At 51.9% G+C, this 25482-nt stretch overlaps 3 protein-coding genes across 7 annotated transcripts; 2 read left to right on the top strand and 1 right to left on the bottom strand.

Moving 5' to 3' along the window:
• The first annotated feature begins 1049 nt into the window (after positions 1-1049).
• Positions 1050-2497, top strand: TMEM262 (transmembrane protein 262). Its single transcript, XM_072789872.1, has 3 exons — positions 1050-2030; positions 2136-2235; positions 2345-2497. Exons 1-3 carry the CDS (start codon positions 1857-1859, stop codon positions 2419-2421), a joined length of 351 nt encoding a protein of 116 aa, XP_072645973.1. The 5' UTR covers positions 1050-1856; the 3' UTR covers positions 2422-2497.
• On the bottom strand, positions 2468-6467 carry ZFPL1 (zinc finger protein like 1). Of its 3 annotated transcripts, none has more exons than XM_072789859.1 (8): positions 6308-6467; positions 5835-5944; positions 5442-5553; positions 4121-4314; positions 3940-4012; positions 3722-3868; positions 3349-3472; positions 2468-2975 (listed from the first exon to the last, which is right to left on the bottom strand). In XM_072789859.1, exons 2-8 carry the CDS (start codon positions 5934-5936, stop codon positions 2945-2947), a joined length of 783 nt encoding a protein of 260 aa, XP_072645960.1. In that variant the 5' UTR covers positions 5937-5944; positions 6308-6467; the 3' UTR covers positions 2468-2944. The 3 variants fall into 3 exon arrangements, with proteins under 3 accessions (XP_072645960.1, XP_072645958.1, XP_072645959.1); XM_072789857.1 differs by having other exon boundaries at positions 2468-2919; XM_072789858.1 differs by having other exon boundaries at positions 2468-2919; positions 6292-6451.
• Positions 6468-6558: 91 nt separating this feature from the next.
• CDCA5 (cell division cycle associated 5) lies at positions 6559-20337 on the top strand. 3 transcript variants are annotated; one of them, XM_072789854.1, is made up of 7 exons: positions 7235-7374; positions 11263-11694; positions 18003-18116; positions 18325-18431; positions 18637-18735; positions 19753-19819; positions 19955-20337. In XM_072789854.1, exons 1-7 carry the CDS (start codon positions 7324-7326, stop codon positions 20267-20269), a joined length of 1185 nt encoding a protein of 394 aa, XP_072645955.1. In that variant the 5' UTR covers positions 7235-7323; the 3' UTR covers positions 20270-20337. The 3 variants fall into 3 exon arrangements, with proteins under 3 accessions (XP_072645956.1, XP_072645955.1, XP_072645957.1); XM_072789855.1 differs by lacking the exons at positions 18003-18116; positions 18325-18431; positions 18637-18735; positions 19753-19819; positions 19955-20337 and adding exons at positions 6559-6704; positions 6916-7010; positions 7088-7153; positions 11859-13570 and having other exon boundaries at positions 7233-7268; XM_072789856.1 differs by lacking the exons at positions 7235-7374; positions 11263-11694 and adding an exon at positions 11937-12604.
• The last annotated feature ends 5145 nt before the right edge of the window (positions 20338-25482 follow it).

The raw sequence follows: 25482 nt of genomic DNA, 5'->3' as shown, positions 1-25482 counted from the left end.
GGGACTCGATCCCGGGTCCCCAGGATCACACCCTGGGGTGAAGGCGGCGCTAAACCACTGAGCCACCCAGGCTGCCCCTAACTTTTTGAAAGTTACACTTTGACAACACATATGGTGTGGTTCTCCATGATGCTTTTTAAAATTATACATGTATATATACAGGTAGGTATATGAGGTTTCAGTAAGAAGGGATCCAAAAGATGCCCACTCACTAAACTGTTGAGGGATACCTCTGTGAGGTAGGTAGGAGGCGGGCAGGTCGTTGTCTTTTCCTCTGTATGCTTGTGTATTATGCAAATCTTTTACAAGAACAGTCATGCACTACTTGGATAATTTTTAACTGGTTTTGAGCCAGAAGCCCTAATGTATAAAATTTCATTTGTATTTACATGAGAATGGAGATGGAAACAATGGGTTTTTTTTGTTTTTTTTTTTTGAAACAATGGTTTTAACATTTGGCCAACAAGTGGGCGTTGGGGGTCACTACTGTAATGTGTCAGGATGGGGGTCTAAGGGACTGTTGTGATTAATGACACTGGGCAGCAAGCATGGATGTGGCAGGAGACTTTGGGTCTTGGCTGGACCCTGAACCTAACTTCCGAGGCAGGCAGATAGGAAGGAGGTCCTGGAGGTGGCTAAGTTCAAGCTGTCCTTCTTCTACTCTAGTTCCTGGGAGTTTCCATGTCCCTCCATACCATTTCTGCCCATTTTTCTGGATGATACTGCTGAGGATCCTAGAGTTTTCACCTTTTCCACATACAAAGGAAACGTTTTCTTGTTGCTTATGAGTGTCCCTGCCCAATCACAGCCTTGGGTAGAACTGGATCTTTGTCTCAATACTCACTCCCTCAGGGGGATCCCTGGGTGGCTCAGCAGTTTAGAGCCTGCCTTTGGCCCAGAGTGTGATCCTGGAGACCGGGGATCAAGTCCCATACCGGGCTCCCTGCATGGAGCCTGCGTCTCCCTCTGCCTGTGTCTCTGCCTCACTCATGAATAAAATAATCTTAAAAAAAAAAAAAAAAACCTCACTCCCTCATTCAATGGCTCTTATTGCCTGGGCTGACGCTCCTTCTCTGTACCTCAAACTTGTGTGCAATATAAGATTCATGCCACCAGCTTAGCCTGGGAACTCTTGGAAAGGACAGAGGTGATGGATGTGAAAGTCCTGAGTGCTTGAAGGTGACAGAGAGGGGAAAGCTGGTCAGCATCACGTCTTAGAACATGTGAGGGAGGATGGAAAAGCCAGTTGCTCTCTGGGCCATGCCTAGAGAGGGCATGGGGAAGGTCCCAGGACAGCTGTGGGCATGCTCTTATCTCCCTTTTAGGGAATGGAGCAAATATTTAGAGCTTACAATTCAGCACAGGCCTCCCTTGTACTGGGAATGCCCTCCAGCTACACATCCGGGCCTAGTCTCTTGCTGGCCTAAGATTTGCTGTGGATCTAGGATGTGCCCTACCACTTTTCTGAGCCCCGGCTCTGTAGAAGAAATATGCCCACAGTGCCTCCTCTGTGGAATTGTCAAGAGGACTCAGCGAGAAGATAATGCACAAGACCACAAAGTGTGCAGGCAGGATAAGGGACACTATCCCTTCATCGACACTCCTGCTGGTCTGTACCTTTAGCCCTCCAACCTTCGATAATTTGGAACTCCCCCAGCCACCCATGAACCACTCCTGTATTGGCTGGAACCAGACTGTATTCTAGAATCTTGTCCCCTCCAATGTTCTCATGGTTCTAGCATCCCACCACTATTCTAGACTGTACGCTCTAGAAGTAGAGGGGTCAGTTGCTTCTCCTAAATAGTCTTGGCTTAGTCAAGTTCCACTGGCTCACTTGAGTCTACGCTCTTGCCAGGATGCGGTGGCGGGACCGACTGGCTGTGCTCTTCTTCCCCCAAGGCATGGTTCTCAGTGCTGCAGCACTGATGCTCTTCTTTATACACCTTGGCGTCTTTGCCAGCGATGTGCACAACTTCTGCGTCACCCACCACTATGATCGCATGAGTTTCCACTACACTGTTGTCCTGATGGTAGACTGGGGCCAGGACTCAAGGGCTGGTCGGGGGAGGCCCAGGGGTTGATGGAAACCCCGCTGTTGTCTCAGGGGGCCACTCTCCCCCGGATGGGGCCTACAGTTCTCCCAGGTGATCAGCATCTGCTGGGCTGCCATGGGGTCACTCTATGCTGAGATGACAGATGACAAGTTTTTTCGGTGCTTTGCCCTGACCATCCTAAGTGAGTAGGGGAGGGGGATGTATTAAGGGCGGAGGAGGGAACTTTGGATCCCTGAGACATAGCAAAGAACAAACAGGGAATGCTGATGGGGGCTCTCTCCTTTGCCCAGTGCTAAACGGAGCCATGTTCTTCAACCGCCTGTCCCTTGAGTTTCTGGCCATCCAGTACCGGGAGGAGAACCACTGAAGTCTGAGGACCAGGCTGACAAGGGGGAAGGAAAAGGAGGCTTCGGTGTTTTAATAAAGTCTGTCGTTTATTTCCACCTGTCATCTCCTTCATGGGGAGGAGGGTGGGAGGCTGGAGACCCATAGTAAGCAGGTCAAGACAAATGTTTGACCTGCAGGGGCCCCAGGCCCAGCCAGCAGTCATTCTAGTGGACTTGACTGGGCCTGGGATCTTAGTGTCTCAGGCTTGAAGAAGAGGAGCAGGAAAAAAGCCTCCAGACCTCCCTACCTCAGGCCCCCAGGTCCTAGGCTGGCCTAGCTACAAGCAAAGGCTCAGGAGGGACCCACACGGATGTGCGGGTTCATAAGCGGGTCCAGGTTGGGATCGCTGTCAGCGGCAGCTCGGCCCAGGCGAGACATGAGTGCAAGGAGAGCCAGGAAGCCCAGAAGCCCCAGGAGCAGCAGCAGCCCTGCCCGCTGGAGCAGGGTCAGCGGCCGCTTACGAGACCCAGCCCGGCTCCTGGGGGGATGAGGGGAAAGTCAGGTCAGGTTCCCAATCCCTGATGACTCCTTGTCCTGGAGAGGAACCCCAGATATTAACACTCTCAGGGGACCATGCAGCTCAAACCAGCTGAGCCAAAACTGCTCTGGAAACTAAAATGTGTCAGGCTTGGTAGCTACTAGGGTCAGGTGGTGTCAGAGCAGGAAGGGACCTCAAAGAGCCCAAACTCAAGCCTCAGATACCCAGTAGGTGAGGAAATAGCTCCACAGGGGAGCAGACCTGGGACTTCTAAAGCTGAGCTGAGGCCTCTCTGCACAGCCCAACACCAGATACTACCATTACCCAGAGAAGCCCCTCTTATCATGCAATCACCATGCCCAGGGCCTCTGGCTCTCACTTCCTCTCCTCCCTCCTTCCTGGCATTTGGCCCCACCTGACCCTGTGTACCTGAGCAGCTGGGCCAGCCACCCCAGGGCAGGCCGGCGACGGTACTTGTCTTCATCACAGTCCCCATGCAGGCCTGGTGAACGGTCATCGTCCCGCGTGTCATACACCTTCCTGGGGGCCGAGGCTGCAGGGGCAGAGCCACCAGTATCCACAGGCTCAGAGAAACTGGCCTGTAGCAGGGTGGGGAGTGGGGAGGGCAGGAGGTCCTTGCCCTCTTAACCTGACAAAACATCTCAGGATCATGGGGAAGGTAATGACTATGTTAGTGAAGAGGGAAGCCACCCGGTGGGCCTCTGGAACCCCAAGCCCCCTCCACATAAGTCACTCCACTCCCTTTCCATCCTCTTCCAGACTGGAAAACTCCTTGGCTCACCATGAGTCAAGGGCTCAGGATTGCCCATGTGGATCACTGTGTGCTGCTCGGGCCGGCTCGGGGAAGCAGGGGGCCGGGGGGCTTGGCTGTAGAAGGATGGGGCAGCAGAGGCGCTGGCTACCTCCTCCTGTTCAGGGCTACCATTGGCTGTGGCAAGAAGAGAGCTGTCAGCAGAGCAGGGAAGCAAGGCCCCAAGGGCAGTGAAGACCACTACCTACCATTAAAGCTAGACCAGTCAGAGAAGTCAGAGGTGTTGAGGGGCTCAGGTTCCGGGCTCACCACTTCATCGATCTGGAGGAAGGAACCTGTGTCACCAGCCTGCTCAATACTGTCCCTACCCACCCATCTGGCCCAAGTGGGACCCAGGGCAGACGGTCGGTCAGACACACAGATTCTCACCAGAGGAAGGCCCAGTCCTGCCCGGGCCCAGTTGACCATGGCCAGCTTCTCTCTCAGTGTGGAAGCAACAGGGCCAGCCAGGTTGGTTGGGGGGAAGATGGGGCCACTGCAGATGGGGCACTGGTAGCCAGCAGGAGCTGTGTTACGGGGTAGCTGGGCGGCACGTTCATTGAGGCAGGCCCAGTGGAAGAGATCTTAGGGCCAATGAAATAGGGGAGGAGAGGCATGAGGAAGAAGATATGTAGGATCTCTAGCCTGGCAACAACCCCCAGTCTGCTATGTGGATGTATGTATACGCGCACATGTGAGCTCATAGCCTTCTCCTTCCTGTCCTCACTCAGGTCCATTTTATCAGTGTTCCCTAAGATTTCAGCCTTCTTGGCCACCACTACCTGACTCAGTCAAGGGAGATGCTACCAAGATCCCCAGCCCACTAGAAGGGAGAAGCCTACTTCTCCCTGGGGTAGTAGGGATGGGAAGAAATGCCAGTGACCCTTAAAGTGAGTCCTCTCTGAACATGCACTTATCACAAGCTCCTCAAGCTAACAGCTAATCAGGAGCAGTTTCATAAGTTCCTAGACACACACAAGTACACGTATGCATGTACACACCCACACCCATGGGCACAAATGTATACATACAATAAAACACAAGTACCATCCCTGTATCTACACTTGTAGGCACACTAACTCCCACACAGAAGCTTTTATACAATCACATTTGCTAAAATTCAAGCACCATAACCCAAGCGTTGTCCTATAACCCCACAACACACCTGTGTTCATACTTCACACGTTTACCCATTCACTCATGTGCAGGTACTAAGGAACACATTAACACACATAAAGTTAAAAAAAAGCTGAGCCTAAGCCTCTTACATCAGTCAGGTCAAGGTCATGATACATATGACTAACTTCTTTTAGCTAGTTACTGTGGGAAACTCCCTTCCTCTCTGTTTAGTTGGAATGAATAATAGATCCCAGATGTCTGAAAGCCTCATGCCTTCAGCTCCCTGCTGGTCCAGCCAGCTACTGCTCACAGCCCAAATGTTACAAGTTTGATTGGCTCTCACTCAACCCTGTAAATGGGCAGGTAAGAAAGTAGGAGCTTTAATTTTTTTTTTTTTTTTAGGAGCTTTAATTTTTAGGGAAAAACACTGAGGCCTAGAAAGGGAAAATGACTTGCCTCAGCTCACACATCAGGTAAATAACACAGCAGGACTAGAATTTGGGGTTCCAGCCTCCCAAGCCTGGGGAGGTCTCCATTGCCCTGCTGCTTAGAGAGGACGTGGAAACTGGTCACCAAGCTGGGCAGGCCTCACCGTAACAGACGAGGCGGGTGGTCTCCCGGTTGGCCAGGGGTGTGCTGCACAGGCGGCAATTCGGGTTGTAGTCGCTATCTTGAAGCCACTGCAGATAGGACTGGACGATGCACTGGAGTGGGAGACAGAGGTCACAGCGGGGGCCCAGCTGCTTCTTTTTCTCTCATCACAAACAAGAATCATACTTTCGTTTGTTCAATCAATAAACATTTATTGAGCACGCAGTGTGCCAGAGTCTGTCTTAAGTGCTGGGGATAGAGCCGAGAACAAAAGAAACCAAGTTCCCGCCCTCCTGGAGCTTCCATTCCAACCCCAGGGCCTTCTCGGAGTTGGAGAAAACCGACACTGCCGGCCCACCCACTGCCCTGCTTCGCCCCTCCCCTGAAGCCCCACCTTGGCGTGATTGGCTACCAGGCAGTGCTCGCAGACGTTGACCCGGTGTTCGAAGCAAAAGAGATTGGTCACCTTCCTCTTGGGGCACTTGCAAAGTCCCATATTCGACCCTGAGCAAGGGGTCGGAGTTGAGAGAGCCAGCTTCCGGTGTCCGCCACTACGAACTCACAAGCCCAGATCGTCTCCACTCCTAAATCCCCTAAACACCTCTCATGATCGCCCCAACCCCTAATTCCTGCCCACCGCCCTTCTACATTCCGGGCCACGCCTCCTGAACGAATTCCGCCTCCAGTGACCCCTCATTTCTCCTGGATCCCGCCCCCGGCCAGGTCCCTCCACCAGCGAGTCTCCGGTACCACCGGCCCCGCCCCCAGGGGCTCCACCTGAGCCCCACCCCCTCCAAGCCCCGCCCCCTGCTTCAACACAGACCCCCCCCTCGCCCCCCCCTCCGTGTTACCGATCGACCGCCTCACCGGTCCCGACGCGCGCGAGCGCTGGTCCGAGGCGCGGAAGGACAGACACTGCGCTCAGCCGTGCTCCCGCTCTGCGCGCTCTACCTCGGGCCGCTCCGATTATCCCTCCGCTGCCACGTCTCTTCCGGGTGCGGCGCCCACTGATGACGTAAGTGGACCGCTGACCCCGCCCCTGCTGACGCTACGCGCGAGACGGATGGTAAACGGAGCACGGCGTCCCTCCCGCCTTGCGTCATTTCCGCTTCCTCCAGGCAGGGCGGGTAATTCGAACGTTTCGGTCTCTGTGATCCCTCTGGGTTGGCGCGAGCCCCGGCGGCGGAGGCGGCGGCGGAGGTCGAGACCAAGGCTAGCATGTCCGAAAGGCGAACACGGTCCGGAGGGGCCACACGGCACTCCGGTGAGCCGAAGGCGCGCGGGAGCCTGGGGCCGAGCCGTTTGAGGGATGGAGTCCCACGAGGAGGCCCCCCCCCCCCCCCCCCGCTCTAAGAGGCTCATTCCGCCGTTAAGGAGCTTGTTTGGGGAACCTTCTCTCGCTCTCTCCTGAATCTCTTCTCTAGACTCTGAGGCCTAGAGTCTTACCTTTACCTCCTAACTTCTTTCTCTGCCAGGGTCCAGGACTTCATCTCCTACTCAGTCTCTGCGGAGGTCCCAGCGGAAATCAGGCCCTGATCTCCCGAGCACCCTCCCTGAAATCTGGCCCAAGGTGAGCCCTGCTTTCTCAGCTTCTGTCCCGGGGGCCGCTGGACTAATGTGGAGCTCATATTCACTGTTCTTTTCCAGGCTCCCAATGCGGCTCCAGTCAGAAAGCCCATCGTGTTGAAGAAGATCGTAGCCCATTCTGTAGAGGTGAGGACTGAGAGAGGGGTTGTGGGTTGGGAGCCAAAATTGCGTTTGAGTCTTTGATCAGTTATTATTGTCTCCACAGATCCCATCTATCCACACGCCTCGAAGGAGCCCAAGGGTGAGTTCATTTTCTTTCGTCGGCTCAGTGGAGTGGAATCCAGGGCACTCTCGAGATGGGGCAGGATATACTGGCTGCTCACATCTGCCCAGGGAGCTGTTTTGAGGTACAAATCTTCCTGCACTTAGGACAGGGTTACTTTCTGATAAAACGGTCATGAATTGAACACGTAGTATGTCAAAAATGCAATTAATGCGCCGAATCTATCAAACGTCGTACTTTAGGTTATCATGCCTTAAACGTGTTCGGCACAGTTGTATGAGCGTATAGTTAAATTATCTGATTCAAAGCCTATCCATAATAAAAAATTGAATACCACTTAATTTTATCAAATACTGAACTGAAAACGAACGACAGAATGGTTGTAAATTTGTCAGTTGTTTCCCCACGTGATGGCATGGCTGACTGGGAGCTGCAGCTTGCTGCCACTACCAGCATCATGAGAGAGGATCTTAACACATTTCACTAGCCTGGGAAAAGATCAAAATTCGAAGTGCGATTTCTATGGAGTGCATATCAATTTTGCACCGTCATAACACAGAAAAATCAAAAAAAAAAAACACAGAAAAATCTTAAGTCAGACCCTCATTAAGTTGGGAAGCATCTGTATTTTGAAACAGTTTGCCTTTGGACAGCTATGTGCATGGCCAGTTTTGCTCACTCCCTGTGGATTTCATACGTTTAGGTCTTGATGTCCTGATATTCTCTGCTTTTATTTTTTCTTTTTTTTTTTTTAAGATTGTATTTATTTATTCCTGAGACCCACACAGAGACAGAGACGTAGGCAGAGGGAGAAGCAGGCTCTCTGCAGTGAGTCTGATGCGGGACTTGATCCCAGGACCCCGGGATCATGACCTGAGCCAAAGGCAGACATTCAACCACTGAGCCACCCAGCCATCTCTCTACCATTTTCCTAAGAGCTGAGCCGGGTCCAAAGTATTCCTTCTTTCCAGCCTATCTCCTCAATTTGTAAGCACAGGTTGTTGTAAGAGGAGTATGGCATTTTTACTATCTTAGCAGAAGTTACTGAGGATGTTTTACGATCAGGAAACCTTGGCCTGAAGATACAAGTGAGAAATGCTAGGTGCCTGTTAGGAGCACATGGAGCTTATGGTCAAATGGGGAGAAAGACAGATGAGCAAGTGATAATAGCACATCGTGCTGAGGACTGCGGTAAGAAAAGTACTAGGTGATGGGGCACCTGGGTGGCTTGATTAAGTGTCTGCCTTCAGCTCAGATCATGGTCCCAGAGTCCTGGGATCCAGCCCTACCTCTTGGCTCTGCTCAGCGGAGAGTCTACTTCTCCTTTTCCTTCTTCCTCTATCTGCCATTTCCCCTTGTGTACTCACTCATTCTTTCTTAAATCTTAAAAAAAGAAAGAAAGCACTAGAGGTTATGAAGGCACCTAACCCAAACCAAGTGGCACTAGAGCTGTTTCACGGAAAAAGAAATGTTTCAACTGAGTCTTTCTAAGGACAAGTAGTAATGTTTGGGCAAAGGAAGCTGTGTTTTTAGAGACCTGGAATTCACAAAGAAAATCTAAAGGTTTGGAGAATGTCAGTTTGTTCAGTGTGGCAGATCTTGCTAGGTGATGGAGCATGCTAAGCCAGAGCCGTTCCTGATGAGGCATAAAAGCCTTGGCACTGTGGGAGCCTTTGAGGAGTCTCCAGCAAGGTAGTCACTAAGGCGTGCTTGAGTGCTTCAGAAACAGCACTCTGGGGTCTGCGTGGAGACACGGATGGAAAAAGCCTGCTGGGGACCCCTAGACCAGGTAGGAAGACTTAACAGGAGTCCTGCAGTGAGATGGTGGAGGCCTAAAGTAAGGTGAGGGCAGAGTGATGCTCTGCCCCTCATCTCACCACATGACCTTCCCATCACACAGTTCTCAGCTGAAAAGACGCCTCCTAGAAGCCTTCCCTGACCACTGTACCCTGTCACTATCCTGTTTTTCTTTGTAGTTCTCTTTAGACCTTCTCAATACTCTGAATATTTGCTTGTTGTCTTGAGGGCAGGGACTTCTGCCTCCCCGTGGCAATCATTCATTCTTGTTGGTTGAATGGTAGATCGATGACATCGAACAAAAAGAGCTGCAAGGACTTGCATGACTGCTTGCCATAGGGGATGGGGAAGCTATAGTCAGAGCTAACCTCCATTTTGTTCAGCGTCTCTTTTACTAGGAATTGTTACTAAGACTCAGATTTCCAGTGCTTGTAGCCAGGAAGGGTCCCTCTTGATAACAACTCCTTACAACTCCTTCTCTCAGACCACGGGAGTGACTGAATTTGTCCCATTTCCTACCCTTGCTTGGCTGCCAGAAAGCCCAGTGCCAAGTTTTGTTACAAGAATTCAGTGAGCATCAAACACCAGCTGCATGCAGGGCTCTGAAGGCTCAGGCTGTAGGCAGGGGCAGCTAGACAGATGAAGACCCCTGCTTTCAAGAAGCTCCTGTTTAGTTGGGTGACCACTGAGCAAGTCAGAATCAGACAGCGATGGTAGCTGTACGAGGGAGGTGGTTGTGGCAGAAGTAAAGAGCAGCACCAGAGGGGCTGCTCTCTATTCTGCAGTGAGAATGGTTTCTCTGAGGAAGCAGCATTTGAGCTGAGAGTGTAATTTTAAGGAGCCAACACATGAACGGCTTCATATACATCCCAGATTAGGCCTTTCCCCATTCACAACCTTGCCATGGCTCCCTGGGTCTCCGCAAGGGTCTCCTTGGGCTTCCACTTACAGTGTCCTACAAAAGACCCTATCGCAGCTCCCACTATGTCTCGAACCCCATCTTCATTTCCTCTCCTCCCTGTCTCTCACCTGGCCACACTGGCTTTGTTCCTTTACCTTTCCAGGCATACCTTCACCTCAGGACTTTTGCCCCTTCTGTTCCCTCTGCCTACAACACTTGGCCTCCGTGTTGCTCCTTCCCTCACCTTCAAGTTCTAGTTCAAGATGTCCCCTCAGACCTATGTTGACCTTCACCTACTTAAAAAAAAAAAAAAAAAAATCCCAGTTCACACCCAGTACTCTCTTGTTCTGTTTTTTTTTCCCCAAAGTGTTTAATACTTCTCACATGCTACATGATTTTTCCATGTTTTACCCCATGAGAATGGAAGGTCCCATGAAGACGGGGGGCTTTCTCTGTTTTATTGCCTGCTACCTATTGTTCTCTGAGCGCTTGTAAAGTACCTGGAACAGGTGGCCAGGAAGTACTGACTGAGTGGACGGGCATGTTAGGAACAGCGTTGGCAGCTGTGTGGCATTTGGGCCACGGAGGGCACACATGGTAGCAGGAAGAGCAGTCAGGAGCTTGACCTGGTCCAGATTACCTGTGATTGTGGTTCAGGTCAGTCAACAGGGGCAGCTAGAACCTCACTTTGTTGGAGACAGAGCTGACTACAAGGGGCGAGATGCCTTCTTGACCTTACAAAAGTAGACTCAGAAACAATGGCAGATTCTTCTTTTCTTCCCCACCTTAAATCTTTCCCAGGATCTGATTTATTTGATCTCTTTTCCTTTTAAAAGTATCCTGCAGGGATCCCTGGGTGGCGCAGCGGTTTGGCGCCTGCCTTTGGCCCAGGGCACGATCCTGGAGACCCGGGATCGAATCCCACGTCGGGCTCCCAGTGCATGGAGCCTGCTTCTCCCTCTGCCTGTGTCTCTGCCTCTCTCTCTGTGTGACTATAATAAATAAATGAATGAATGAACGAACAAACAAACAAACTAAAAGTATCCTACAGGGGACGCCTGGGTGGCACAGTGGTTGAGCATCTGCCTTTGGCTCAGGGCGTGATCCCAGGATCCTGGGATGGAGTACTGTATCGGGCTCCCCACAGGTAACCTCTGCCTGTGTCTCTGCCTCTCATGAATAAATAAATAAAATCTTTTTTTTTTTTTTTAAGTGTCCTATGGGTCTTTCCACCCTGTATCTCCTCAGACCTCTCTGGAAGTAAATAAGACGGCTAACTAACAAGGAGGCCTTCTCTCTTCTGTCCTTGTACAGATTGCTTTTTTCTTGGAGAAGGAAAACAACCCTCCCACCAAGGAGCCTGCTAGGGAGGATCTCTTCAAGTCATGTAGCATCCCTGTCACCCCCACCACCACTCCTGTGCTGTACCCCGTGAATGTTGAGTCTAATTCCAGGGAAGAAGACCTGGATGCCAGAGACTTGGAAATGTCTAAGAAAGTCAGGAGATCCTATAGCCGACTGGAGACCTTCGGCTCTGCCTCCACCTCCACCCCAGGCCGCAGGTCTTGCTTTGGTTTCGAGGGGCTGTTGGGGTCAGAAGACTTGGCCAGAGTCTCACCTGTGGTGTATTCCAAGCTAACCGAAGTCCCCAGGGTGAAGCCGTGGGCCCCAGATACAACTCTCCCTGGAATCTCCCCACCAGTCGTGAAGGAGAAGCGAAAGAAAAGAAAGGTGCCAGAGATCCTGGTGAGTGAGGGGCAGGGCTTGGGTCTGCTGTTGCACCAGGTGTGCTGGGAGACCACCAGGCCTTAGGCCAGCCTGGGGCTCAGTGCCCGTAGGGTCAGGGTACACATGCCCTGGGCAGCATGCTCCCTTCCTCCCTCACCTGTCCCCCTTTTTTCTCCCCCTAGAAATCGGAGCTGGATGAGTGGGCTGCAGCTATGAATGCGGAGTTTGAAGCTGCTGAGCAGTTTGATCTCTTGGTTGAATGAGATGTCAATGTCAGGGGGTATCCCTGGCCATCCTCTCCTCTCTCCTGTACATAGCTCCTCCTACCCATGGAGAAGACACTTGGGGTCCTCTCTCCTGGCCTTATTACCTGTATTTATGCTGCTGCTGCGTGAGGCCTGTATTCCTCTGAGGGTTGTGTGGTGGTAGCAGCCGTCTCAGGAAGTGGGGCTCTCCAGGCCTGGCCATGCCCTGCAGTCCTATGTTTGGTCCTGTGACCCACCAGCCTCTCCCTGCCTCCCAGAGGAGCCTCTTCATTTTCCAGCTGGGCTGCACACTAGGGAGTAGGATTGCTTGCAAAGCTGCAGGAAAGGGCTTGGGATTGCTGGTGAGAAGGGGCCTGGGCCGTTTTTGGGAAACGTAGCTGCTCTGTACCAACCCCAGAAACCAGCACCAAGGCAAGGCATCCACAGGCATTCCCCGCTGAGTTGTCTTCCACTGGAGGCCTAGTTCCCAGCCATGGAGCCCATCTGTGTAAAGAGGCTTGGGTTCCCTGTTAGATTCTGTAGATGGTCCAGGAGAGAATTTGTGGGTTGGGTAGAGTTCTATTTGCGGGAAGATGCTGGACACTATAATATAGAATTTTATGTTTTGAAGAAAAAAAGAGAAGCCGTGCTTAGGTCAGACCAGAAGCATTTACTCCAAGAAGGTGGGTTTTATTTCTCTGCTCTGCTGTTGAGATGTTCAGTTAGATGCCAGGCTGGTGTAGCACTGGCTGCTTGGGGCAAAAAAGGTGCCAGAAACTGAGGCCCGGGGCTCTGGACAAGACACCTGCACAGGGCTGAGAAGGGGGCTATGGCAAGAGGTGCCCTTTATCATTTGCACCTATATTTTATCTTACAAAATAAAGTACACAGAGTCTTCTCCACTCTAGAGGGAAACAGGGTTGAAAGGTCCTACTCCTGAAGTCCTGCTAGTTTTGCAGCTACACTCATGAAGTTCTGGAAGATGCTCTTCACTTGCCAAGAAGGGGCAAGAAGTTTTAGCTTTCTTAGTGTCTTCTCACATGAGAACACTGAGGAGATGTGAAGAGCAGATGGGGGGGGGTCTTGTTTCGTTTCTGGGGAACCCTACCCCCTTTTCTTTTGTCAATACTAGTAAAAATCATGCTCTCAAAGGCTGCCCTAGCACCACTTTGGCCATACCTCATGCAGGTGCATCTTTTGACGTTTACGGGGTCACCGCAGTGGAGGCTGAGGAGTGTGGTGGGGCAAGTGGGTGGCAAAATGTCTGGGAAGATGCACTCATGCTTGGGTAGGGGACTGGATGCACCAGTGCAGGCCTGGTGGGCACTAATGAAGCCCTTGCAAGGCCCGGGGGTCCCGGGGCTCCTGGTCAATGCTTCGTGCTTGGTCAGGCTCTGTGAGCAAGCCCCTTGCCAGGGCAGGCCCAGGTGTTCCAGAGCTGGACAGCAGAAGAATTCTTGTCCTCACTGGCTGGTGGGGCAGAACGCCCGGGAAGGGTCCCAGTCGGGCAGTCGGGGAGTAGCCAGGTGGTGTGGAGTTGATGGCATTACTGCAAATCCTCTCTTTCCCTGAAAAATTAAGACTGTGGAGTTTAAGGAAAAATTGTTGCTTGAATTAAAAAAATCTGAATAAAAAGTTTGCTTATTTGAGACTTTTATTGAGGCAGAGGTGAAGGTGGGGGCCCCAGGAAGCTGACCCTTCTTTGGGCTGTTACCAAGGGACAGCCAGCCTTCCCTCCAGCAGCCTAGTGGTCACTACTCTGCCCTCACCTCTGCCGCCTCAAGGTGGGGCTGCCTGCAGAGGAGGCCTCCAGGCAGCCCCACCCCCCAGTGCCTGGAGACCCAGTCCCCACAGGGTCCACCCCTCCTTCCCTTGAATGCTCCTGTGGAGGAGCTGACTCCTCCCACTGGCCCAAGCTGCTGCGGAGCTGTGCAGAGCCCCCTGGGACTCAAAGGTACAGATTCCTGGAAATTCTCCCACTCAGCTCAAGGCTGCACCTTGGTACAGGTGACACAAACTGGCCTGCCTCCCAACGTCTTTCACTTGTCCTTGCCTCCTACTTTTTAGAACAAATTAAGTTTATTTTTTTTTAAGATTTATTTATTTATTTATTTATTTATTTATTTATTTATTTATTCATGAGACACAGAGAGAGAGGCAGAAACATAGGCAGAGGGAGAAGCCGACTCCATGCAGGGGTCTCCGGGATCTGGGCTTAAGGTGGCGCTAAACTGCTGAGCCTCCTCGGCTGCCCACAAATTAAGTTTAAATCCTCCAATTCCCACAGCTTTCCCAACCCCCATTTCTACACACATACACATATACACACACACACTCCACCTCACCACCCTGGCTGAGGAGAGCAGTCCTCTCATTTCAAGGCCAGCTTTCCACTTTGGCTTTAGGTTCAGTTTTCATCTCTGAGACCTTGGTCTTTTTCCAACAGTCCTGAACAGTCTTCTGTTCTCTATCGTCAAAACAACCACCAAGAAAAGTTGACCAGCATCTGTTTTTAACTACTACCATTATTCCTTTTAGGGTTAAGCTTTTTGAAAGAATGTTCAAAAGCGTCTGTTCCTGTCCATTTAGCAAGTGCTACCGCCACCCCATTTACTTCTCAGGCAGAAGCAGCCAGTGACCCCTGCCCCTAATGACCAGTGTGATAGGCTCAGCTCTGCTACATACATCCTCAGACTGACTGGGAACTGCTGGCACCTCTTTCCTGACTTCCCCTGAGATATCTAGACACCCAGGTTCAGTCCTGGGCCCTTTTTTCCAACCTGCTTGTTCCTGCCAGTTGAAGACAGGCTCTCTGGGTCACCACCTTGCTCATTCATGGCCAGTCTATCTCCATCCCATTCCTCCTTCCCGAGCTCCAAACCAGAATCTAGAGCTGTCTTCTAAAACTACATCTCAATTTAGAATCTGTCATCTCAGACTCCGCTCATCCATCAGCTTGCCTCTTCCTGTGCTCCCTATGTTGGCAGTATCACCCTGGGTGACCTAGCTACTACACAAGCCAGGAGCCCAGGGGTTGTCCGCAGCTCTACCCTCTTCCTCACCCCTTCCCATCAGCCCTAACTTAAACACCTCTCTGCCCCACAGCTATTGGGCAACACTGGCCTAGCAGTCTCCTTTTAACCTCTCCCTTCTCCAAACTACACTGCAGCCAAATAGTTTCCTAGACAAAATATCCCGTTTCTCCCTTGCTTAAAACTCGATACGGAAAAAACAAAAAAAAAACAACTCGATACGATTCCACTTCTGGTTGTAACACCCAAAAGAATGGAAAGCAAAGTCTCAAAAAGAGGCTTCCTTTTGTGGTGTAACAGCATCTCTGGCATGTGTTCCCTGGTATTCACAGTGTAGACACATCACATGGAGCAATTGCACTTGCCTGTCTCCATTCCCAAGGCCTTTGACTTCCTGCCCCCAGTGTCTCCTTGTCCCACCCATCCTCCCAGTTACAACTCAACCTGCACAGAAACACAGAGGTCTCCTGTGCCTTCTTGTCACCCGGTGGCCATAGCCCGGGCCCATTCAACTATGTCCCATTGAGAATGCCCTTTGGCACTGGCCTGCCCAAACTGCTCCCTCTTGGATTGCTCTCCTCTTGCCAAATCCCCCACTTCTTGATGCTCAAATAGCACCTTTGTGGTAGAGTCTCTGGAGCTCTAACCCAAATGCATGGCTCCCTTTTTTCATGGCCGGGACTGTCTGTATAGGCTTCTTTAAAGGCACATCTCCCTGCACTGTGGGCACTGGGTACTTGGGGCCTCCCCGGCCCCGGGAGCTTCTGGGCAGAACCAGGTCATGATCACCTGTCTGTATATTCTCAGGACCCCACTGAGACCCGTCCCACAGACAGCAGTTGGTCAACCAATGTTTACTGGGAACCATTAAAGGCAGAGTGAAAAAAAAAAAAAAAAAAAGGCAGAGTGACGTGTGTTCTAGCATGTTCCTGCCATTATTTACTGACTTTTTCTTATATTTGGGCCCTTTAGGCTGCTTCCAGTTTTTCTTCTTGGTATAAATTAGCTACTGTGGACCTCTGTGTAAATTATTTTATTTCCTTTGGAGTCATGTTTTTAGGCCTAGTTACCAAAGTGATGTTATAGGGCCAAAGGTCTTGGCTAGTTTCATAAATCTTGCTTATAAGCTGCCAGCTTGGGCAGCCCCGGTGGCGCAGCGGTTTAGCGCCACCTGCAGCCTAGGGCATGATCCTGGAGACCCGGGATGGAGTCCCACATCAGGCTCTCTGCATGGAGCCTGCTTCTCCCTCTGCCTGTGTCTCTGCCTCTCTCTCTCTCTCTCTGCATCTCTATGAATAAATAAATAAAATCTTAAAAATATATATATAAGCTGCCAGCTTCCCCCTGGGACGAGTCAGACCCAGTGATGGAGCTACCCGCCTGTGAGCATTGGTATCACTGTGGAGCTCAGTGAGTCCCCAGAGTTAGCCGCCCCCTGCCCCCTGCCCTGCAGGGTATTGCTGGCCACCAAAATTCTGTTTCCATCATGTGGATAGGAATTACAATATTTTAGGCTATCTGGAAAGGCTTGATGCACTGCAGAGAGCACACTATGTAGGACCCCTGCTACAACCCATGGGCCTATCAAAAGCCCAGAGGGAGCTCAGTGTAAAGGACAAATCTGAGGTCACTATTTGTCTTCCGATTGGATTGTCCTCCATCGCTGAGCCAGCAGATGTGCAAGATTCTGAAAAATCTGAGACCAAAAGAACTAGTGAGGATTCCATTTGTTGACTTAAGTAAGACTTTGTCACTTGGAGAGAAGCTGCTATTTCAAGCCTGCTCAGTGGGACATCTAACACTGCCGTAGAGACAACCGCATCCTCAGGCTGAGCCCAGCTCTGGCTCCACTGTGAGCTAGTCCAAGGGGGCCTTGGGGTGGGGGTGCGAAATGCTCAGCAGAGGAAAGACTGAGTCCAGTTCAGATTGCAGAGCAGGGAGGGAACAGGAGAGGGCAGGACAACATGGGCCAGAGTGTGGCAGTGGGGACAGTTCAGGCTGGTGTTGGAAAGTGAGGCTCCTGGTTGGTCTGAGCAGACACTTGTTTGGGGTCAGTGGGATATTGACAGGGTTACAAACGAGGGTGTTCATAACAGGGGGTCTTGAATGCCACACTATTTGCTTCTCTGTGTCTGGTCAATAGATGATTGTAACACCAAAAATGGGAGGGATTCTCTGCTTTCTTACAAGCTTCTATAGGATTCCTTTCAGTAGGGCGCCCCTGATGCCTGGATACCCAATAACTTGCATTTGCAGGAATTCCTTTTTTTTTGTTTTTTATTTTTATTTTTTTATGATAGTCACAGAGAGAGAGAGAGAGAGAGAGAGAGAGAGAGAGAGAGGCAGAGACACAGGCAGAGGGAGAAGCAGGCTCCATGCACCGGGAGCCCGACGTGGGACTCGATCCCGGGTCTCCAGGATCGCGCCCTGGGCCAAAGGCAGGCGCCAAATCACTGCGCCACCCAGGGATCCCAAGGAATTCCGTTTATGAAATATTGTCAGCATGTAGCATGTCACCAGATAAAATATAGACCACCTAGAGAAATTTGAATTTCAATAAATAATGAATCATTTTGTAGTATAAGTATTTCCCAAACATTGCATGGGATATACTTATACTTTTTTTTCTTAAGATTTATTTATTTATTTATTTATTTATTTATTTATTTATTTATTTATTTGAGAGAGACAAAGACAGAGGCAGAGGGAGAAGCAGGCTCCATGCCAGGCACCCGATGCGGGACTCCAGGATCACGCCCTGGGCCGAAGGCAGGCACTAAACCGCTAAGCCACCCAGGGATCCCCCAAGGATATACTTATACTTTTAAAAGCACTTGGTTTTCAGCTGAAATTCAGATTACACTATGTGTCCGTGTATTTTATTTGCTAAATGTGGTCACCCTAATTTTGAGGGATCTCATTAGCTGGGCAGAAGTGGTAGAGGCTCTCCAGACTGGAGGCTGCCCCCAAGAAGACCAGATAAGGCTGGAAAGGGGAAATCATCAGGATGGTGGATGTGGCTCCCCAACTGGGCTTCTGTCTCCTTCAGTCTCCCAGGGGCAGTAGAAGAGCTTACTGTAAGCCCATGGTGAAGCCAGAAGCACAGCCTGTTGAGAAGCAGAAGCCAGAAGACCCTCAGGTCTCCGAGGAGCCAGTCTTAGAGGTGACAGGAAGGCCCAGGGCTTCCCAAGGCAGAGAGCAGGGGTGGCAGGTAGGGTGGCAGGTGGCCAGAGAAATTCTTCCTCTTGGGGACTAGACCTCTGAACTGCCAGCCATCATCCCTGCTGTCTTACTGTCTGGTGTGCGAGGACCCAGTCTCCTGGGCTGTCCCCTTATGCTGTTCAGTTACTGTGGCACCTTCTCTGCCAAAGCCATCTTCTTCAGAGCAAAAGCTGGACTCACAACCAGAACCTACTGTCACGTTCCTGTTTACACTCCTGAGCACAGCGGAGCCCACTGAGTCCAAAGACCCTGAAAAGTAAGGCTGTGTGAGTGTGTGTGCGGGGGAGGGAGGCAGAGGGTGCTTCTCTCTGTTAACATGCAGACCTGTGCCCGGACTCAGCCCTGGAATGGGCAGAGGGGAGACCCGTACAGGATGTGGGCCTTGGGCTCCCCCCTTCCTCCATGCTCCTCACCCTACCCTCCCCCAACCTCTAGGCCCTCTGGTCCAACCCTTGTCCCAGGGCCTCAGATATCCAGGAGTGCCAGTTCCTGGACAAGGAAGACTGGGGGCCCCAGCGCACCTCAAGGGAAATCAGCCATTTGCAGAATGATTGCAGGAGGTGAGCTGGGCCGTGGCAGGTGGGGGCAGATAGGGTGCCAGGGCTTTCCTCCCACTGAGGTCAGGGCCTGGGGCTCGATGGCTATGGGTTTGCACCTTCCCTTGGCCCTCCTCATTCCCTCCTTCCCTTGCCTTCTCACTGTTCTGCTCTGGATGATCTCCTCACTAGCCAGTAGGTCCCTTCTTTCCCAAGTACCAGTGTCCTCCTGTGTGAGGGGGACCTGCCCCAAAGGCAGAGGAGCCATAGTTCCTTCCCATCAGTCAACTTCATGCCTACACACCTGGTCAGTAAGCAGTCTCTAAGGCTGCCTGTCAGGAACCCCCACTTTTAATGGTCCAAGAACCTGAGGGGGTAGTTTGGTCGGAGGAGTAGCAGGGGTAGGGGTCTGTTCTCTGGACACCAGGCTCTAGACTTTGGGTCTGTGTCATTCCACGGCCACCTGCCCCTCTGCAGTGATGCCAGGGTCAGATCTCTACCTGGAGACAGAGGTTTGGGGGTGGGGCAGTGTGACCTGGTCCATCGGGGCTGCAGGTGGGCTCCTGTAGCATCAATCTGAGTGGTCAGCACTTCTGTTCATGCACAGAGCCCTCAGGCAGGATGAGTTCCAGGGTTGTCCCTCTTGCCAGCCTGGAACCACACAGAATTCTGTCACGGTCCCCACTGCACCCCAACAGGGTGGGATGGCTAGCCTGCACAATGGAGTCACCCACCCTTCTCTTCCAAAGAAGAGAAGAAACACGCTTTCGTCTCTGGCTGGAGTCGCCCACCTTTCTCTTGCTAAAGAAGAGAAGAAGCATGCTTCGTCTTTGGCTGGGTCTCCTGCTGCCAATCCCTTGGGAAGAACAACTCCCTCCCCATGTGGCTTTGCCAGGACAATAAGACTAGGCTCTGGCGAAACCCTGTCCCCTGGAGGGCTGGTCCAGGTCACACAGCTCGTGCAGGAGATGCATGTTGGGGCTGAAGGAAGCTGCTTAGGACAACAACCCGGGGGCTGAAGGGGGTCTCTTACAATTCTAGACTTCGGGAGTCCCTGAGCACTATCCAAGCAGACAACCGAGCCCTGAGGGAGAAGCTGCAAAACCTGGTAAGACCCTGAGACCAGGACCCTCTTTCTTTGTTGTGCTGCCTCCTCCCTGCCTCCCAGCCCAGCTAGGGGGGGCTTGGAACAGCCTTGCCTAGGGTTGGTACCCACCTCTGGGCCCTGCAACCTTTGTTCCAGCTGACCGTGTCATATGATAGCCTGAAGAGGGAAGCAAAGGCCTTCTTGGAGGAGGTGAAGGCCGCTCCAGAGGATGCCCGGGCTTTCCCCGAGGATGCCCAGGCCATCCCAGGGATGGCACTGTCCCAGGTGCACTGGCAGCACCCCCATGGCACGAGGGGAGAAAGGACATGCCTTCCCCAGCCGGTCACTCAGCTCCCCTTGCCTGTAGCAACTCAGCTCCCAGAAGGCGGCTCTGTTCATCCCGCAGCCTGCTGCTCCCATGACCCGCAGATACCAGTATCAGCCCTGGCAGGGCCCAAGGCTGGAGACTAGACACTTCTTGGGGAAGCCATTCCAGGAGCTCCTCTCCAGGTCACAGTAATAAACTACTCCAAAGCTGAGACGCCACTTGCCGCATGTTTGTGGGCCCTGGAATCGGGCAGAGTGGGAGGTCACCAGCTCCAAAAGGAGCTTGGCCCCTGGGCTCCCCTTTGACATGCCCCCTACCGCTGGTTCTCTGGTCCTGAGCTCCCACCACCCCAGAAGAGGTTCCAGGTCTGGTTGGTGTCTGCCTCAAGGGCAATGTTCCAGTGATAAGACTGGAAAGAGGCCACCCCCCCCCCAAAGATGGAGGCCCCTGGTCTAATTCCAAAGGGCAAAAAAGAGACTAGGAGAGGCAGAAAGAGCCACTGCCCACCTGGAGGCCTAGGATAAATCTCTTCCCCTTTGTAAGTCAAGTTGAGGGCAGGGATGGGGCCGGTAGTGGGAGCTCCACGAGGGTCCAACACCAACACCTGTCACTCGCGCCCTGCACTGATGGAACTCTTCCCGCCCTGGCCTGCAGATGGCTGCCTGAGGTCTTAGCTGAAGCAGAGAGAGAAAGGGAGACAGGGAGAGAATTCCCACACAACTAGACAGGGAGCGTGCTTCAGGTTTGTTTTGTGAGGAAGACAATGGAGCCAGCAAGATGACAAAACCAGTGTAAAGGAGGATATAAGAAATAGGCATATATGACAATATATATGTAGTCAAGGGAAAAAACAAAAGAAGTCCTGAAATAAGATTGATAAATTAGATAAAAATTGGTCAATATCCTATGGAACAATTTTTTTGTTTTTTTAAAGATTTTATTTATCTATTCATGAGAGACACACAGAGGCAGAGACACAGGCAGAGGGAGAAGCAGGCTCCCCATGGGGAGTCTGGTGCAGGACTCGATCCCAGGACCCCAGGACTACTACTTGAGCCGAAGGCAGATGCTCAACCACTGAGCCACGCAGGTGTTTCCTGAAATGAGTTTTTTCAAAGCCCCATAACCCAAAGGGTGATAATATATGCTGGGCACAAATCCTCTAGGAGGACATGGGAAGGACAGTGGCCATCTTTCTGCCCTTGCACCCGGTGCAGGGGACACGACGAAAGGTTGGAAATTCAGCCTTGTGGCCCCCCTCAGACCTACTGGGACTTCCACTACACCTGGTGCGATCCTGCCAGGACCACTAACTACTAACAGATTTTATTGGTGAAGGTTTGGTTTGGTCACAGCTGCAGGCTGAGCAGAGCTGAGTCTGACTCAGCAGCCACCTCTGGCAGTTCTCTGCCCTCCCAGCCTGTGTGCTCTGGGAGTCCCCACCACTGGCTTCCTGACCAGCTCTCCACCAGGGCAATCTTGTCATTTCCCTGAAGGGGATCATCTGATCCTCAGACCCAGCGGGGATCTTGGGACAGATGGCTAAAGGGTTAAATCAATGGGGACCACTTAAGGACTTCTACCAACAAGGCTGAGTCCTAAGCATGTTTCTGTTTTTTTTTTTTTTTTTTTTTCTAAGCATGTTTCTGATTGAACCTGCTTCCTCTAAAAGCCTCCAGGATTGGGGCACCTGGGTGGCTCAGTGGTTAAGCCTCTGCCTTCGGCTCAGGTGGTGATCCGGGAGACCCGGGATCTAGTCCCCCATCAAGCTCCCTGTACGGAGCCTGCTTCTCCCTCTCCCTCTGCCTGTGTCTCTGTGGCTCTCATGAATAAATAAATAAAATCTGGGGATGCCTGGGTGGCTCAGCGTTTTGGCACCTGCCTTCAGCTCAGGACGTGATCCTGGAGACCGGGGATCGAGTCCCACATCGGCTCCTTGCATGGAGCCTGCTTCGCCCTCTGCCTATGTCTCTGCCTCTCTCTCTGTGTCTCTCATGAATGAATAAATAAAATCTTTAAAAATAAAAAAAAATAATAATAAATTTAAAAAATAAAAATAAATAAATAAAATCTTTTTTTTAAATAAAATCTTTATTTATTTTTAAAGATTTTATTTATTCATGATAGACACAGAGAGAGAGAGAGAGGCACTGACACAGGTAGAGGGAGAAGCAGGCCCCATGTAGGGAACCCGACGTGGGACTCGATCCCGGGACTCCAGGATCACGCCCTGGGCCAAAGGTAGGCACTAAACCGCTGAGCCACCCAGGGATCCCAAATAAAATCTTTAAAATAAATAAAAGCCTCCAGGATCTCGGCCTGGGGCAGCAGGCATATGTAGCTACATGAATACAGGAAATGGAGTCTGTTCCAGAGCCTTCTCCCCAGGTGACTCGTAACCACAGAAGTGCTGACTGATGCCCCAAAGGCCCCGGCCTTGTACTGACTACCAGAGCTCAGTCCCTACAGCCATTCCTGTGGACACAGCATCCCTCCAGTCCTGCTGCCCCATCAGGAAGGCCCTTTCAAGGGAAGGTCCCACAGCAAAGCTACCAACACAGGCATGTGCGAGTGCACACACACACACACACACACACACACACACTTCCCCAGAGCTGCTAGTCACAGCAGGCTGCTGTGTCAATCACAAGCTATGCCCAGATCTTCCAGTCCTCTCTGTCATCAAGGCATGGAAGCGGGGTTAGCAAATCCCCCTCCCCTGTCCCCATGATTCTGTTTCTTGTGAGGGGCAAGCACGATGCCTCACCCTGCCCTGAGGCAGAGAGCTGGTGCAGCTTTGTGGACAAGAGGCCCCCTCCTGGGCACTCATCTCGGCTCCGCTGTGTGCAGCCTGTGTGACCTTGACTGAGTGACCGCGTGTTCTTTTTTGTCTGTAACATGGGGTTAATTGCAGTGCCCACCTCAGAGGCCCTTCAGAGGACTAGTGACCTAATGCGGGCTTGGTGAATGGTTGGCATTGCAGTGAGTTTTGGCAATTTGCCGACACTCCCTGGAATCCAGCTAGTGGATCTACCCAGGCCTCCACCCTGGCTTCAGAGGCCCCTGGAAGCAGGGGTGAGGTGGGGTGGGGTGGGGTGGGCAAGGACCCCAGCAGTCTCCCAACTCTTGCCCAGCCTAAAGGGGCTGCTCTCCCTGCCTGAGAAGGTGGCCTGATCCTGCAGCCTGGCAGCAGCATCCTCTAGAAACAACCTGCTCCAGATTCCGCATCACCATCTTGTGAAGGCAGTCGTGTAACGAAGTCCCCTCCCCGCCCATGGCTGGCTCAGCAATCCCACTGGGGCTCCTTCAGATGGAATCTGTTTCCCAGGTGTTCTGAGGCCACCTTTTGAATCCCTTGAGGTTGCACCTGACACACCTTAAATCCGAGACAGCTGGAGCATGAGTGCTTGGTGTTGAGGAGCTGAGCTGAGAAATCAGCTTCTCATCCATTTGACAGGCATTTGCTGCATGCCTCCTGTGTGCTCTGTTCTGGGCTCTGGGGATTCAGCGGTGAATAAAGTAAAGACCCCTACCCCAGTAGGACTTCCGTTCTAGAAGGGGAGACAAGAAATAATGGGTAAGTCAGATGGTGACAAATGCGATGAAAAAAAATGGAAGGAAAGAGGGAAGAGGGGCAGCCCAGGTGGCTCAGTGGTTTAGCACCTGCCTTCAGCCCAGGGTGTGATCCTGGAGACCCAGGATCAAATCCCACGTCGGGCTCCCTGCGTGGAGCCTGCTTCTCCTTCTGCCTGTGTCTCTGCCTCTCTCTCTCTATCTCTCTGTGTTCTCATGAGTAAATAAATGAAATCTTAAAAAAAAAAAAAAGACGGAGGAGGAAGCCTGAGGGAGGTTTACGTAGAGCAGCAGGGAGGATCTCTTGGAGAAGTGACATTGGAGCAAAGATGTGGAGGGCCTGAGGGAGGAGCCCTGAGGATGACTGGGGGAACAGTGTTCCAGGAAGCTGGAGCAGCAGAGTGAGAGTAGAATTGCCCTCTAGAGACAGGGAAGAGTGAGCAGACCAGGACCAGGGAATACAGCGGGATTGCTGCGCAGTGCTGAGGGCCTGTTTGAGGTTTGAGATCATAAATTTATTCATTCATTCGTTCATCCATTCATGAGAGACGCAAAGAGAGAGGCAGAGACACAGGTAGGGGGAGGGCAGGCTCTCTGCAGGGAACGCGATGCAGGGCTCCATCCCAGGACCCCAAGATCATGATCTGAGCTAAGGGCAGAGAGTCTCAACAACCACTAGGCACCCAGGCATCCCAGGGTCATAAACTTAAAGCAAGACCAGTGAGATCTTGTGACTCTGCAGGCACATTCAGAGTCAAGGGGTACAGGTGCAGAGTGGGCAGAGAGTCAGGTTTCTTCCCCCAGTGAAGGGGGCTAAAGCAGAGAGGACTGGGGGGTGGAGAGGCTTTGCAAGGAGCTGGGCCAGAGGGAGAAGAGGGAAAGCGGGAAGAGCTGGCACCGATGGATCAGGGGCCCTGTAGGGACCCCAGAACTCTTTCAATCACTAGGACCCATGAGCGAAGTAGGAAAAGAAAAGGAAATGCCTTTGCTACCTTCAGTGGTTTCATCAACACCACAATCTAGAATGTCCAGGGAGGGGCCTCACCACCCACCTAGCCAAGATGAGGAAAGGAAAATTTTTTTTTTTTTTTTTTTTTTTTTTTTGGGAAAGGAAAATTGACCAGGTTTGCGTCTGGCAGCACAAACACCAGCAGTGTAGACACCAGCTGACTCCAATAGCCTGAGCTGGAGTTCTCAGATGTCACACACAGATGTTACACACTCTTCTCCACGTCTCGTGTCCAGAACTTCCCGTGTCCCAGGGGCTAAATCCTTCCAGGAGGGGGCGGCGTGGGACCTCAGGATGGCATTACCTTGTCTGCTCCTCAATTTATCAACGGATCTGGATGTTCCTCCCACTGACGGCCTCCTGTGTCCTCAGGAATGTATGTGCCTCAGCCACACACACACACACACACACACACACACACACACACACAGATGGGCTTCTGATAAGATCCAAGGTCATAAAAAGAAAAAAAAAAGATCCAAGGTCATATCCGGAACGTTGATCATCACCTGGCCCCAAACTGTGGTGTGCCTCCCTCAGGTCACTGATCACACTAAACCCCATCCATAGTCCTCCCATGCTAGCACACTAATCCTCCTGACCAGCAGCACAAGGGGAGTTGGACATGGGAGGGGGAGGGGCAGATGGCACCCACAAAACAGGGTTGTGAGCAGGAGTGGGGCTGCTCTGAGCATGGGCTGTGAAATCCCTCTCTCACACACACAGAGACACACACACACACACACACACACACAAATGTACTGTGGCCTAACT

This window comes from Canis lupus, chromosome 21, assembly GCF_048164855.1.
Source record: "Canis lupus baileyi chromosome 21, mCanLup2.hap1, whole genome shotgun sequence".
NCBI classification, from domain to species: domain Eukaryota; kingdom Metazoa; phylum Chordata; class Mammalia; order Carnivora; family Canidae; genus Canis; species Canis lupus.
The sequence above is the reverse complement of the archived record's forward strand: the minus strand, read 5'-3'. Positions and strand labels throughout refer to the sequence as shown.

Coding starts and splice junctions, on each gene's coding strand:
- TMEM262 (XM_072789872.1), top strand. CDS start 1,857: ATGCGGTGGCGGGACCGACTGGCTGTGCTCTTCTTCCCCCAAGGCATG. Junction 2,031..2,135: donor ACTACACTGTTGTCCTGATG/GTAGACTGGGGC, acceptor TGGGGCCTACAG/TTCTCCCAGGTGATCAGCAT. Junction 2,236..2,344: donor CTTTGCCCTGACCATCCTAA/GTGAGTAGGGGA, acceptor TCCTTTGCCCAG/TGCTAAACGGAGCCATGTTC.
- ZFPL1 (XM_072789857.1), bottom strand. CDS start 5,936: ATGGGACTTTGCAAGTGCCCCAAGAGGAAGGTGACCAATCTCTTTTGC. Junction 4,315..5,441: donor CACCCGCCTCGTCTGTTACG/GTGAGGCCTGCC, acceptor ATTGGCCCTAAG/ATCTCTTCCACTGGGCCTGC. Junction 3,869..3,939: donor TGACTGGTCTAGCTTTAATG/GTAGGTAGTGGT, acceptor TTCTTGCCACAG/CCAATGGTAGCCCTGAACAG.
- CDCA5 (XM_072789854.1), top strand. CDS start 7,324: ATGGGGCAGGATATACTGGCTGCTCACATCTGCCCAGGGAGCTGTTTT. Junction 7,375..11,262: donor GCCCAGGGAGCTGTTTTGAG/GTACAAATCTTC, acceptor GTCCTTGTACAG/ATTGCTTTTTTCTTGGAGAA. Junction 11,695..18,002: donor GAAAGGTGCCAGAGATCCTG/GTGAGTGAGGGG, acceptor TGTCTCCTTCAG/TCTCCCAGGGGCAGTAGAAG.